At 43.7% G+C, this 15,144-nt stretch overlaps 1 protein-coding gene across 1 annotated transcript in view; it reads left to right on the forward strand.

Annotated features, from left to right (window-relative positions):
- Positions 1 to 959: 959 nt before the first annotated feature.
- Positions 960 to 15,144, forward strand: part of CSMD1 (CUB and Sushi multiple domains 1) — a 1,092,404-nt gene continuing 1,078,219 nt past the window's right edge. The window contains exon 1 of the mRNA XM_039385566.1: positions 960 to 1,241. Coding sequence (XP_039241500.1) covers positions 1,175 to 1,241 — 67 coding nt within the window. The 5' untranslated portion in view covers positions 960 to 1,174. The remainder of the gene's footprint in view (positions 1,242 to 15,144) is intronic.

Genomic DNA, 15,144 nt, shown 5'->3' on the forward strand with positions numbered 1-15,144 from the left:
GTTTTTTTTTTTAGTTTTGGAAAGGATTGTTAATGGCAGAAATTCCTCTTGGCAACAGGAGCTCTCGGGAATGGCAACATAAAGACAAAGCAGCGTTCCTCAAGGAGACATTGGCTTCTCTCCTTCCCCACAGGAACGACAGCTTGTTCTGATCAGCAAGTTGGAAGGAACGAGCAGGGCACATTTTGGACCTGAAAACCTTTCTCCTTCACGAGTGGGGACGAAAGCAGAGGGGAGTTACAGCTAGGACGAAGGACTCCAGCACCCGCACCACCCACACCCCACATGTAGCTGGGGGTGCCGGACTGCAAGCAGGGCCGGGGAAGAGGGTACCAGGGAACTGCAGCAGGAGTCCCCCGTGCAGGTGTAGCCCTGCAGCCGCTACCCTTCCCCGCGCCGGGGGGCACCAGGCCGGGGAAAGCCTCCTTTCCCCGGGGCTTTCGGCGGGCGGCAGGAGTCGCCCGGGGCCGCGGTCGAGGGTGAGGCCGGGACCGCCCCAGGGGTCCGTGCGGGGCCGTCCGCAGAGCGGGGTGGCTGCGGGACCGGCGTGCTCCGGCTGCGCAGCGCCGGCCCCTTCCCCTCTCCGTGGGAAGGGATGGTTGAGTCCGGCGGCAGTGGCTTCTCGTGTGGCTGGCAGCCGCTCTGCTGCGCTGCCTGCGCTGCTTTCGCCGCGATCCCTCCCTCCCTCCCTCTCCTCTCCTCTTCTCCTCCTCCTCCTCCTCCTCCTTCTTCTCCTCCTCCTCTTCCTCGCACTCCCCGCATCCCTCTCCTGCCGCCGCTGGCCGGCTCTCCCCGCCGGCGGCCGTGCACGCCGCGCTGCCCGCGGCCCCGGGCGCGCCTCCCCTCCCTCCGTGCGCGCCCTCCCCTCCCCTGGGCGGGCGGCGGGCCGGCGGCGCCGGGGCTCCGCGGGCGCTGAGCGGCGCAGCCCCGGCGCGGCGCGGGACTGATGCTGTGTGAGAGCAGAGCCGAGCGAGCCGCCCGCGCAGTCCTGCAGGAGGCGCCGGGCGCTGCGCGGCGCTCGGGACCCGGACCGCTCCTCTCCGCCTCTCCTCGCCCTGTGGTGGTTATTTGGCGCTGTCCTTAGCCCCGCTGCCGCTCGGAGGACACGGTCGCAGCCGAGAAGAGCCGCCGGGGGTTTTGTGTGAGTGTGTGTGTGTGTGGAATAACTGCGGACATGACTGCGTGGAAGAAATTCAAGTCTCTGCTGGTTTTCTGCGCGGGGCTCCTCACTGCAGCTCAGGGTAAGATTCGGGTTTCTTGCACTGGATTCGTGTAGGCTGTGGTTACGGCACTGATTCCCCCCTCAGCTAAATCACTGCCGCTCGGTTGAGCTCTCTCCCTCGCTTCGTTTCTGCGCCGGGAAACAGCAGGCTCTTCGAGCCCGGTCTCCCTTCTCCCTGCCTCCCACCTCCCGCCGGTGTTCCCCGAGGGCTCGGTTCCTGGCCGGTCACTTCCCCTGGGAGAAGCCAGCCCCCCGGCGTTGGGCAGCAACCGCTGCGGCGCCGCGATGGGAACCATGCGCATCCAGCCGCCTGGGCAGCGCCGGAGTTTGGGAACACTTCTCTCCCCGCGCACGCACGAACGGCACTCGCTGCCGTTTGAGGGACAGTCCCCGAGCTGGCAAGTTTGGATCTCCCCTCCTCCCGCCTCCCCGGCTTTTGCCGTGCTCGGGGGGGAGCGCGGAGTGGGTGGCCGCGGAGAGCCGCCCCCGCCTGCCTTCAGCCGGCTCCGCTCCCCGCAAGTTGCGCGGAGGCGGGGATGCGGCGTCGGGGACACCTCCGCCAGCTGCCTGCCCGTGCCTGAGGGAAGAGGGCTCCTCTCTGGTCGGCGTGCGGTGGGGAGTCTCCCACCCCCAGCTGTGTTTCTCCTTAAAAATCAAGGAGGGAGGAGAAACGAGGGGGTGACGGTGGAGAATTTGGTTACACAACTTCAGTGCTGGCCTCAGCCCCATCACTTGCCTCATCGCTGGAGACAACAACTTCCCCATTATTCACTTCGCCTCTCATTAGCCCTGCGCTTTTTCATGCTGGGAGAGATGCGAGTCTGTGTGTGAGAGAGAGAGAGGGAGGGAGGGAGTGAGGCAGCTCGCAGCTGAGCACCTGTCCATGTTACAGCTTCTGCCTTCTCCCACCTCGCTCCCGGTTGTTTTGCCTGCCTCCGGGAGGACGGTTTCCCTTGCGATTTGTACTGTCTGAGGCTCCCTTAACCCTTCCAAGGCGCTTTACATCGTTACCACCATTTTATTTCTCTCGCTGCTTTTTTCGGTGCGGGGGCGGCTGGAGCGAGGGGGAGCAGGGCGCCCGGGTTGGCGGGCGAGGCTGGAGCCTTCCCCGTCCGGCGGGTGCCCACGGCCGGGTCTCCTCTCCTGCCCGGGCGGCACGGCAGGATGCCCCTGCTTCGGCAGCCTCCGGCCGTGATCCGCAGGAAGAAGCGGTGGAAAGCCAGCCCGTGCTCCCGGGAACTGGGCGGGAGCTTTGCCCGGTCCGGAGGATCGGCTGGGGCTCCTCGCCAGCGGGGTGGCATCCCTCCCTCTTCTGCCCGGCTCCTGCCGCTGCCGCGGTCCACCGGGCAACACCACCGGCTGCCTCCGCGGGAAGGGAGTGGAGGGGGAGGAAGGCGCACGGCTTTTCTGGGCTGTGAAGCTGCGGCTCCTAGAGACGGGCTGTGCCCGGCAGCACACGGGGCCCGGGGCGGGCGGGGGCTTCTCGGCATGGCCGCCCTGCCCAACTTCCAGCATCCCCATACGCCCCAGGTGCCTCCTTTCCGCGGTGCCCACCCACGCGGGGCTGGGCAGCCGCTCCCATCCCGCACACGTGCCGGGCACGGCGCTGCCCCGGGAGCTGCGGCCGCACACGGGGCCCGGCGGCCGCGGGACGACGGGCAGCTGCGGACACGGCCGCGCCGCGCCCGGGGCGGGCCGACACCCCCGACTCATTTGTTAAATACACTGTAGCCAGTTATGTCGTTTGACATTTAAGTGTTTTCTTTTCATGGCTGACAGCACATACGAAAAGCTGGAGGCTGGATCGTGGTTATTTAGCGACGATCCGACGTGTCTTGCTTGCATACAAAGGTTTTGCCAGGGACATTTGGGCACTGCCTCTGATGCTGCTCTTCAGAATGTAATTATACCTGCTTAATGTGGAGCAGCAACACACCTACTCAAAGGCTACAAACTGACTTAATATTGAAGTCAAACAACAGGTTGAAGAGGAACCAGCGGGGACAGTTGACATAATTCCTTTCCGTTTACCTTCCTAGGCAGTCCAGCACAGGTGTCTATATTTAGTCAGATGTAATCCTGAGGTTGAAATTACGTTTATACTTTAGAGAGTGAAAGAACTCTTTCCTTAGTAACATAAAGACACACGCTTTTAAAAGCACATAAAATTTTAATTATTAGATTCTCGGAACTCTGTTTTACCAGCCCCTTGCCATCAAATAATTTGATCACTGTAATAGGAATTCACCCGGGTTTTACTTGGTTTGGGGGTTTTATGAGAAAAAAAAAAACAAACAGGTCCTGAATTTCTGGAGGTGTTGCCACAGGCGTTCCCATATCTTTCAGTAAAAATGACAGGTGGGCTGCTTTCCACATTGTTCCTCATTATGAAATGAAATGGAAACTCTTTGTTGCTGTGCAATTTTCTGTAACTTTTTTAAGAAGCAAGGAAGGATGAAAATGAACATTCATTGTTCACTGTGGTAGACTTGAGGTGCAGTTCTATACATTTCTTTGGACTCATTCATCTGATTGATGGATCTGAGTGCTTTGGAAAACATTTGGGGGATTCTTCCCTGTCCATTATGCTTTAAACATCAAGGGAAATTAGTATGGAGTCATTTAAAGGTACCACTTTCCCAGAAGCTACCCTATCAAAGCACTTATGCTTCAACAAGACAGACAGCATGGTGTTCAGCTCTGCATGTTAAGATGGGCTTGTTTGTAGAACCATTTGCTAATTCTGTTATGTTATATCATAACAAAAGCAAACATAAAAAACCTATTGATTTGCTTGAAAGACAAAACATATCAGCATAATTTCTGTAAAAATTCTTAGAACAAATGATAGATGTAGATTGAATTTAGACTAAAACTCAAGACGAAAAGACTGAAATTTCTTTCTACTGTGACCTAAGCTCTGTGTACAATCTATTTTCAATGCAGAAATACTAATACTTACAATTGTTCCAGTACATGGTTTCAAGGTAATTTTCTGGATGTGTTTAGATAACCAACTACAGCACCTTCATTGCCACCTAATTGCCTCAAAAAAAAAAAGTACATATGCAGGCTTAAGCACAGAGGTATCATTCAGAATAATGGAAATAGCAAAGGGAAAACATTTCTGTTCTTAAATTAAATCCAGACAGTGAAAGGACTCCCCCATCTACAGCTTAGGATTTTGTTTTAAAAAATAAATAAACCCCAAAACATTTTATGTACCTGCTGTTTACTGTTATCACTTTGTCAAAATAATTAATATAACTACATCACACAAAGTTACCACTATGTTTAAGGCCTATTCCTATTGGACTGAAAGTGTTTGTCTCTTTTAAAGTCATATTTTTTTCTCCACAACAATGCTTTTCAAGCTGTGAAGCTGCTCCATTCTCTTCCAGACAAGACTAAAGCAATTATAAGGAAAATAAGCTGAAAAAAGGAAATTTTTAGACCATCAGAGCAAGGTGTTGAATACCCAGCTGCAAAACCAAGTATTCAATGGATGTATTCCCCATCCCCCAGTGCAGTAAGGAATTTGCGATAGAAAAGGCAGAACAGAGAATATCCAGCTCTGACCACATAATATTTTAATGTAAGAATGCATTTACTTTTTGGTAAGATCTGTATCTATCCCATTTTTTTCATCAAGATATCTATATGATGTCCTTAACTCTGTATAGGAACAGGAAATATGGTCAATTTGAATATAATGTGTTGGAGAGCATATCAATTCAGCAAAGATTCCCCAAACGCTCATTTTAGACCATTGAACCCATGGTTAAGTTTTTAATTCCCCCATCAGCCAGTAAAAGTTTATCAGTTTCTGGGGGGGGGGGAACAGGATACTGGTGTGAAGAGCTGTAGATGGTATACAGGGATATGCAGGCACGAGCACACATTGAACTTCAGGATGTGTTGGAATCTGCGAGGGCACTTCAGCACCGTCTGTGATCTGTATAGATAAGAACCATTCTGCCAATTGTCTATGCTGCAAATATGTCTGTTTTACTGACTGTCACTCCCATGTCCCTTTATACAGACATGTATGATTTTGATCAGACATGGATTCTTTTGTTTGGGAGGGGCAGTTGTCATTTTTTTCCCCTGCAGACTGCTTTTTCTATACAAACATGTTAACTCTTTTTATTATTATTACTCACTATGTGGTAGAAGTATTATATATGCATTCATATATGCAAGTTTTTAGAACATCTATAGGATTTAAGCCTCCATAGTGTTTAGAACATCTATGGGATTTAAGCCTCCATAGTGTTTACGCTCATGAAAACTTTGGTCCAGATAAATTAGGAACAATTTGAAACTGTAAATATTTTGAGCTATGCATTCAAGATGTGCCATGCTCTATAAAAAGGCTGAAAAGCCGCAGGGACCACTGTTTTCAACTTTTTCAAGGCATTCAATCTGTACACCATCACATTAAACTCCCTTTTGTAACCTTTCCTCGGAGAAGTAACTGCTTGATAGTGTGACTATATAAAACCTCCAGTGGATTTAAAGATAAGATGTAATTTCGTTTTGCTCAAATCTGTATTGAACCATTGTGTTCCTCTTTGACCATGATGACATTATTCTGCTAGCAAGCAGCTTTCAGTGTAAGCACAGACACTGCAGCATAGTGCTGGGCTGCCTGTAGCCGGCAGGGGATGCAGTGTGGAAAGGGGAGTTGCTGATTTAAATATACAATCCACCAAAGCAGTAGCATAATTGTGAGGCGTGATCTCTAATAAAACTCAAACATGCAACTGGATTCAAATCAGGGTTGCCGATTAAGAATCTGCCCTCTAGTTCCATATGGCTGCAAAATTAGCCAGATTAGACTGAGCTAAATTGGATGTTCTTCCAATTTTTGCAGTGAACGAAGAATAAGAATCATATGGAAATTCTCCTAATGTGTATGAGTCACTTTCTTTTACTTAGAAGTTTTACTTTTCTATATCAACTGCAATTTCCTTTAAACCCTTTTTATCAGCCGCCAACTTCTGAAATAGGGAAAAATGCCATTAATGCCTGAGGAAACCTGTGAGATCTTACTTTGTCCTGACACATCTTTGTTCTGGCTGGATGAAAGACTTCACTCCACTATATGACATTTCTATTGCATTTAAGAAAATCTACACTGTATTTGTTATAAGCATTTCTCAACGGCATAACTGCTTAATCAAATTACTTGGGTTATTGCTAGTGTTGTATTGACACACCAAGGCAACATATATCAGTTGTCTGCATTTAATTGAGTGGTAGATGGAGGCAGGCATACACTTAAAGCTCTTAGAGGAGTTATAATTACAAGAGTAATAGCATCTTATTGCTAATAACAAGTCTTACTTGTTCAGAGACAATAATTTTTTTCCACATTTCTTTCTTGTATGGAAAAAAAAAGAAAATGACAACAGTTTCTTGCCATTTTTACCCAGAGGGCACATTCAGTTAAAAGGACAGATCAAGATTTAATCACTGTTTTGTTGCTGATGATTAACCAGAATTCCTCTTGATTAATCAGAATATCATCAATGATTTGCTTTTAGCAAAAGACGAGCAAAAAAACCCAAAAACAAAAACCCCAAACCACAATTTCTAACAATTATAGTAATGCTTTAATTTCCAGCATAAAAATCACAATTGGTTACACCTTTTTAATTATTAAAGTATGCATTCTTGCGTATTCCGAAATAGTGATTTGAGTTCCTTCAAATTAATTTCTTGTCTCATCCCTGTCAAGTAAAAGGTAATTTCAGACAGTTGCGAGGGCCCAATTCTGCTGCAATGGAAACTGAAATTTTTATTTATTTCAGAATTAGCTCAATTGGCCTGTTTTGAACAGATTACTATTCCAAATAAGCGAGGGATAGTAGATACTGCAGTGGAGTGAGACCCTCCAAATTTGATCTCTTGTGGCTGAGGACTTCTGGCAATGTTTGTATCCATGTATGACTTTGAAAATGGAAAACTAGGTGACTCTGAACAACCAACCTTGATCATATAAAAATATTTATGTATATATGGAATTAATTTGTTTTTAAACAGTATCTCTGGTATCTCTGAGCATCTGACCTCTACCTTGCTTCCTTTTTTTTCCTCTGCATTTTCCTTATGAAGAAATTATGAAGAACAATAAACAGAGAAACCTAGTATCATTTTAGTCTTCAGATACTTTATGTCTTTCTTACAGTATCCCACGGATACTGAAGTACAGAATCATGTTCCATGTTCATGTCTTTGTTGTACAGTGGCTTTGCAAAAGAAACATTTGCAGCACTGCAGCTGACAGAGAGCTGAATAAATAATAACGAATAAAACTTTTAACGCAGTGTTTGTTTTGCAAAGTTGCATGAAATATGGTCAGCATTTTAAAATTACATTTTGCAACACTTGCTTCATGCCTTAGGTTCAATTTCAAGACAATGATTCTTTCATGCAATTTTGCCAAACATGAAGTTTTTGTTATTTTTTGTATTTTTTCTTCCTTGTCTGAAAGTTTTCTTTGCCTTTTTTTGCTAGAGAATAATTTCTAAATCTATATTTGAGTGTTTTTATTGAAATATTGTTCTAATGCTCTTGTTTGCAACAACAAACTTTTGACATTAGTCACAGAGCAAATCTGGGTCTAGGGATATATCTTTCCCTCATCAATCCTATGATTTTCAGATCAAACATAGCAATTACACAATGCTGCATAAATAATTGTTTACTTTCTTTGACCTCTATTATTTGCCATATTGTGTTCACATACAAAACCCAAAAGAATACAAATATTCAAATTTTTCTTTTGCTTACACTGGTGCTGAAACACCCGAAACTTATAGTGCACTGGGAACAAAAGCATAGCCAGTCTTGCCCTGTGCTTAAAGCTTAGGTTCAAAGGTGGGCCTAAACACACTGGGGACCACAACCAGGTTATTGTCTATTTTAAATACTGACCCAGATGTAGCTTTGATTTAAAGCATCTTCACTGTTCTTGCAGTGCCTGCTGCTGAAATGGATTGGGGAACTTGGCTTGCTTTCCATAGTGTATCTGTTAAGACATGAATGAGAGCTTGGGCTTGGCTTTGGGCGTCGTGCTTGAGCTTAGAACTTGCCTTGTGTGAGTGCATCAGGGTTCTGTCTGAAGTCCTGATACATATAACACGCACCACATAACTTGGGACCCACATCACACTGCTGGTGCACAACACAGGTGGAGGGGCAAGGAACAGGGAAGTCATTTTGTCAGGAAGCAGCTGATATTGGAAAGCGAGTGGCTAGGTATTGCAGGAATATACAAGAGCTCACAGAACCTGCCTTACCCTGAACCTTAGCAAAAAACCGCAGGTGACTGTGAGGGTAAGAAAAAAGGAAAGAAAGAGCGTACTTGCAAAAGAGGGAAATTTTTGAAAAAGCCATTTTGATAAAATAATAAAAAAGCAAAGTTTAACTTATTTTTGTACTAATTTTGCACGCTTCTGGTTGTGAAACAAATGGTCATGACAAATCACACTGTTCTCATTAATGTCCGTGGGATATCAATGCAGAAGCTAACTGCTTTCAAGTGACTAAGTACACTATTTTAGCTTTGCCCCAGCAGCCAGATTCTCTATTGGTATCCCGCTGATGTTTCTTATAATACATAGATTGAGTCATACGAAGCATTTTTTTGAGGGGGGAGAAAATGTTTTATAATTCACTTTCAGAACCTCAGTTCAATCAAACAACTGCTAATATCACAATCAGTGACCCTCTGCATTTGCAGACATCTCTCTTGATAAATTAAATTGATTTTCTTTATCTTAGCATGTAAACATCCTCAGCATACACTCAGACCCATTGTTTGCAGTGGTTCTAACACTGAAGAAAGTAATGTTAATAGATTTTATGAAGTCGACAGTGGCAGCAGTAGTAGCATTTTGATCATGAGCTGTGCTCAAACATTTCTGTCTTGCTTTCCTGTGAAACATGTATCGGGAAGGCTTTATCGTATTTAATTGCTATAAATTAAAATACAGAAATTTTCCTTTCTTTTTTCCGGGTGCATAATGTAGTTAATTTGAAAAAACCTGCCAGTTGTAGAAAAAAAGATGCATTCTGCTGTGCAGAGCTAGGTACATTGGAAATAGAGTCTAATCGTCAGCTGAGTAGTTTGGGTTGCTTTATATCAGATTTTGACCACTTAGGACCTGATCCAAAGGTTGGGGAACTCACAGGAAAAAAGATAAATGTCATTAACCTTAAAGGATTTTGAATCTGGACTTTATTATAGCCACATATAACACAGAGAACTTACATTGAAACAAGGATGCTAGAACAAATTAATAATACTAAAGAAAATTCAAACTCTTAGTTGTCATTAATATGAATTGTTATGAAATTGACCACAGAAATGCTGTTTAGAATCATAGAATGGTTTGGGTTGGAAAGGACCTTAAAGATTTCCCTGGAGACTTCTCCAGGCTGAACAACCGCAACTCTCTCAGCCTGTCTTCATAGGAGGGGTGCTGCAGCTCTGTGATCATCTTTGCAGCCTCCTCTGGACTAGTTCCAGCAGGTCTATATTCTAATTATGTTGTGAGTCCCAGAGATGGACATAGTACTCCAGGTGGGTCTCATGAGAGAAAAGTAGAGGGGCAGAATGCTGCGCACGCTGGATATGATTGGCCTTCTGGGCTGCAAGTGCACATTGCTGAGTCCTGTTGAGCTTCTCATCCACCAGCACCCCAAGTCCTTCTCCTCAGGATTGTCTCAATCCATCCTCTTTCCAGCCTGTATTTGTCTTTGGGATTGCCCCAACACATGTGCAGGATCTTGTTAAACTTCATGAAGTTTGCACAGGCCCACCTCTCAAGCCTGTCCTGGCTGGATGGCATCCCTTCCCTCCAGAATGTAGACTGCACCGCACAACTTGGTGTCACTTACATGGAAGATGAATCATGCCCCAAAATTTTTTGACCTATCTGAATTGTATTTCACTCCACTGGCTTTCACCAGATATGTAATGTATTTGGTTCTTAGGAGAGATTAACCTTTAATTGCTTTCTTTAGCAACATTTAGTAAACAGAGTGATAGCATGGAGATGATCTGTGCAAACAGCAAAGAAGTATTTCTTCAACTCATGTTGCCATGACAATTCAGATTTTTCTTGTCAACTCCTGAGAAGCTTCGAAGTAATTTCTTTAAAGCAATGGATCAGGGGATATTTTTGAAATTGAAGTTGCTCTCTTTTTTCAATTTAGTATCATTTAACACAGTAAGGGACCTGACCCAAAAGATTTTAAGATCTACAAACAAGAAGTATTGCAAAAAATATAGCGTCATGTAACCCTCTTCATGGATCTCTGATGATGTACACCAGCAGTGAAGCTGACTTCAGATACTTTATCAAGAGATTTAGATTTTAACTATATGATAATAATAAATAGTTATCGTAAAAATAATAGTGGATAATGATGAGTGGAGAGGCCAGTTTATAGCTGTCATTTTGATCCTCAGGACAATATTTTATCTTGCAGCTATTTTGATTTTAGATTACAGAAGGATTAAGGAACAAAGAAGGACTAAACATTTTTGTTACAGTTACAATTATAAAATTAGTTCAATGAGTGAAGAATAAAATCAAAAGGCTGTTGTCCACATATTTAAATTACTATCCAAGATAACTCTTGTATACAGTGCTATTAGTAATCAAACTGAATGTCCCTCTTTGTATTTGTTTCAATCGAAATAGCCTGTTTTGAAAAAAACCACAAAAACTAGTCCAAACTACTTTAATTTAATTCTTAAGAAATAAATTACTGGCTTAATGAGGTATTTCTTAGGTTGCTATTAGCAGGGATGAAAACATTGTAAACGAAAAGAAGATAATGTGAAGTGCTGTTTCTGCTGGGAAAATAGGTTTCTCTGTATAGAAGATAAGAAAAGTAGATCAGTAATGGTTTTCATTTTAAAATGTTCCTGACAGATGATGGCTACTGTGTTGGTGTAGTTTGTTTACCACTTTGCAATAGATTTGAGATGAGTCATATCACATTAGAAGGAAAATTGAGAAGTTGTTTTGTCAAAGGGAATTCAGTTTTCTTTTTTTATCATATATACTCAAATTATTAGTTCTCTTTAAACAGAGACACCTAATTGATTTTTTTTTGTGTTTATTCTTGTTGTTTCCACAAATCTGAGTTCCTCTTGCTAGAAATTGTAAGTGCAGATCTATCATTTCTATGTACTGGATAAAGTGATTGACCTGGAATCTTCAGTCAGTTCTCCTCATGCATCTTCTTTAAAGTCTTAACCATTTTATTTTCAAGTGAGTTTGTACCACAATAATTTCAACATCTACAAGCACGGTTGTTTTTCACAAGCCTTTCTATTCCCTTGCCTTCAGAATGGGAGTTGAATCAGTAAGGACTATAGGATGGCTTCTCAAGATTTCATGTTGCATAGAAATTATTATTTCTGTCTTATTTCCTTACTGACTTTGTAAGTCCACTTTACTGATAATGCATCTTAGTGTATCCACAGTGTTAGGAAAAATGGTACTTATAAGAATATTTGATAAACAGACTTGTGGATGGAATACTTATGATACATCAGGTCATAGGCATTCAGCAGGAAAAACAACCTTCTTTTTCAAAATATCTGATGGAAGAGGAGATCCGTTTGTTGAATAAAATAACATGTGCATACTGAACAATAAAACATGTCTGAGCTCATTTTACCTGCAAAACAAGCCTTAGTGTCAAGTTTAAGGATGCTGGGAAGAGGGCAGAAGGTCCTGTTTATTGTCAAGAGCCTAGATTGTATTTTTACTTTCTTTTCAGTAGTGCCAAATATCTGCAGTTCCCACTGCCATAAGAGAAAATTGCAGATCTCAGCACTTTTGAACATAAAGAAATTTGTACTGTTTTTACTTTTACACTTGAGAATCATCATAATCTGAATGCAATACACTGTTGTAAAGAGAATGGATAGACAAGAGTATTAAGCATTTACTACTATTATCTCCCAGGTAGTTTCTGAATTAAGGAAAGTTTCCAAATCTATCGTTGTTATTTTTTTAGGAAGAAGAGATTCCTCAAGGGAAGTTTGTTTTTCTTTAAAACTGCTGTACATAAGTAATTCTATGTATTAGAAAAAAAAAGAAGAAACCAACCTGGATTTGCTGTTGCCTGGAACAAAACATTTGTGATTACAAAGTGAATGTTAAACACAGCAGCAAATCAGAATTTGTAGTGAAGCCAATTTACAGACTACTGGCAATACTGCATAATGGAGGTCGTTGTCCTGGACCGGCATTAAAAGCAATCAGTCCCACCTCCACTTATATTTCCTCTATGAGTATTCATAATTTTTACATTTATTTCCTATTGATGGTAACTAAGTGCAGTTCTTTGTAGCTCCATTTTTCTTTCTAAGAAACAGACTGTTTCTAAGGGGTGAGCAGGCTCTGGTGGGAAAAAAGTGTCCACCCAGTTTTACCACTGTACAATAGGTCCAAAACTTCTTTTGATATTGTGCCTTGTGTTGCAGACGATATTTGCAGGATGGATATATATTTGTGCAAATATTTTGAATGTGCTTTATCACTGCATTGGGTTTGTATAGCCAGGTTTTCGTAGTGGGGATGCTTTAGGGGTGGCTTCTGTCAGAAGCTTCTAGAAGCTTCCCCCATGTCCAGTAGAGCTAATGCCATCTGCTTCCTAAATGGACCTACCGCTGGCCAAAGCCAAGCCCACCAGCAATGGTGGTAGTGCCTCTGGAAGAACATAGTTAAGAAGAGGGAAATAACCAGTGCAATGGCAACTACAGCTGGGAAAGGGGAGTGAGAATATAGGAGAGGAACAACTCTGCAGACACCCAAGTCAGTGAAGAAGGAGGGGGAGGAGGTGTTACAGGTGCCAGAGGGAGATTCCCCTGGAGCCTGTGGTGCAGACTATGGTGAGACAGCTGTGCCCCTGCAGCCCATGGAGTTCCTGCTGCCCCTGCAGGGGGACAGAAGATCCACCTGCAGTCTGTGAAGGACCACAGATTGGAGCAGGTGGATGCCCGAAGGAGGCTGTGATCCTGTGTTGTTGCAGGCTCCTGCCAGGACCTGTGGACCCATGGAGAGAGTAGCCCACAATGGAGCAGGTTTGCTGTCAGGACTTGCAACCCTACAGGGGACCCACAGAGCAGTCTGTTCCTGAAGGACTGCAGCCCACGGAAGGGTTCCACGCTGCAGCTCATGGGAAGGGCTCATGTCGGAGAAGTTTATGGAGGACTGTCTTCTGTGAGAAGGACTCCATGCTGGAGCAGGGGAAGAGTGTGAGTCCTCCTGAGGAGGAAGGAGCATCAGAGACAACTCTATGTGATGACCTGACCGTAACACCCCTTCCCTGTCCCTCTGCACTGCTGAGAGGAGGAGGCAGAGAAAATATCAGTGGTGAAGTTGAGCCCTGGAAGAATGAAAAGTGGGGGAAAGTGTTTTAAGATTTCGGTTTATTTCTTATTATCTTACTCTGATTTGATTGTTAATAAACTAAACTCATTTCCCTGAGTCGAGTCTCTTTACCTGTGATGATAACTGGTGAGTGATCTCTCCCTGTCCTTATCTTGATCCATGAACCTTTCATTATATTTTCTCTCTCCTGTCCAGCTGAGAAGGGGAGTGATAGAGCAGCTTTGGTGGGAACCCAACATCCAGCCAGGGCCAGCCCAGCACAGTCATATAACACCAGTGCTTCCAAGAACAGTTTTGTAAAGCAGAAGCATTTTGTGTGATTGTCTCAACAGCAGTTAGCTGCTCAGATCTACTCAGTTATGCTGCTATTGTCTTATGTACTGTCCCAAAAGAGCAATGTGCATGAGAATCAGGTCCCCTGAGGGTAAAAAATCAATTAAAACGAGAAACTACTCTTTGATGCTAGAAGGATAATGTACTGCCCGTTGTGAAAAAATGAGCCATTGTGGTGATGGATTGTGTCAGGTGAAAGATGAGCATTCAGCATAGACAGTCGATGGAAATCATTCTTATATTTCATTGACAAATTCTTCAATAGTACCATTGAAGAAGATAAGGTATCTCAAAAAAGAAGCTACATGTGAAAAAGTATGACAGCATTTAATGGGGGTTTCGGTCAGGACTACTTTATTTTTTTAAGTCAATCCTTACTCTTGTCATTTACCTTCTTTCACTTATTTTTTTTTTCTTGAATATTTTGTCTATGATTATATTTATTCTTAAAGTCTATTAGGCAGTGACATGTGTTTGGCATGATTTATTAATTTGTTTTATGGTATATCCTAGAGCGTAGGGACCCATCATACAAAGGATTATATGAACATAGAGAAAATGAAATTAATGACATGGACAACATTGTGACAGGAAGCTTAAATCTGGGGAGTATTGTTTCCTGCATGATCAGAATTAAACAAAAAACCTTTTCTTCTGAAACCTAGGCCATAGGAGCTGTCTTGTATTTTACAGAGGACATAGCCCAGCTTAGTTAACTCATAGCCGTCAATTATTCAGTGTTTTTTTCTGGTTTCCTTTACTGGTATTTGTCTTGCTGGAGAGCAGTGCATAATCAGCTTCCCTTATTGTCACCAGTAACACAGGCATACCGATGTAGTTTTACTAAGCAGAACTGGTAAAAGCTCAAAACTTGAAATGTCTGTTGGCAACTGTCCTCAGTGGCACCTCCTGGTGCCACTACTGCGAAAGTCTGATATGGTCTCATAAATAACGACTGGTGCCCTCATGGGCATGGCAGTTCAGCTGCTGGGCTGATACAGGCATTATGCTGACACGCTGAAAATCATGTCTTTTTATCTTGTAGGACTGGCGGGGCTGACACCATAAGATTTGCATAATTAAACACTATTTCTCTTTTTTCTTCCCTTACGTTATTTAAAATTTTCTCTTTGCAGAGCTTATCTTTCTTGTTCCAGTCAT

This window comes from Pipra filicauda, unplaced genomic scaffold (assembly GCF_003945595.2).
Source record: "Pipra filicauda isolate LSUMZ 115617 unplaced genomic scaffold, ASM394559v2 scaffold41_size5083284_pilon, whole genome shotgun sequence".
NCBI classification, from domain to species: Eukaryota; Metazoa; Chordata; class Aves; order Passeriformes; family Pipridae; genus Pipra; species Pipra filicauda.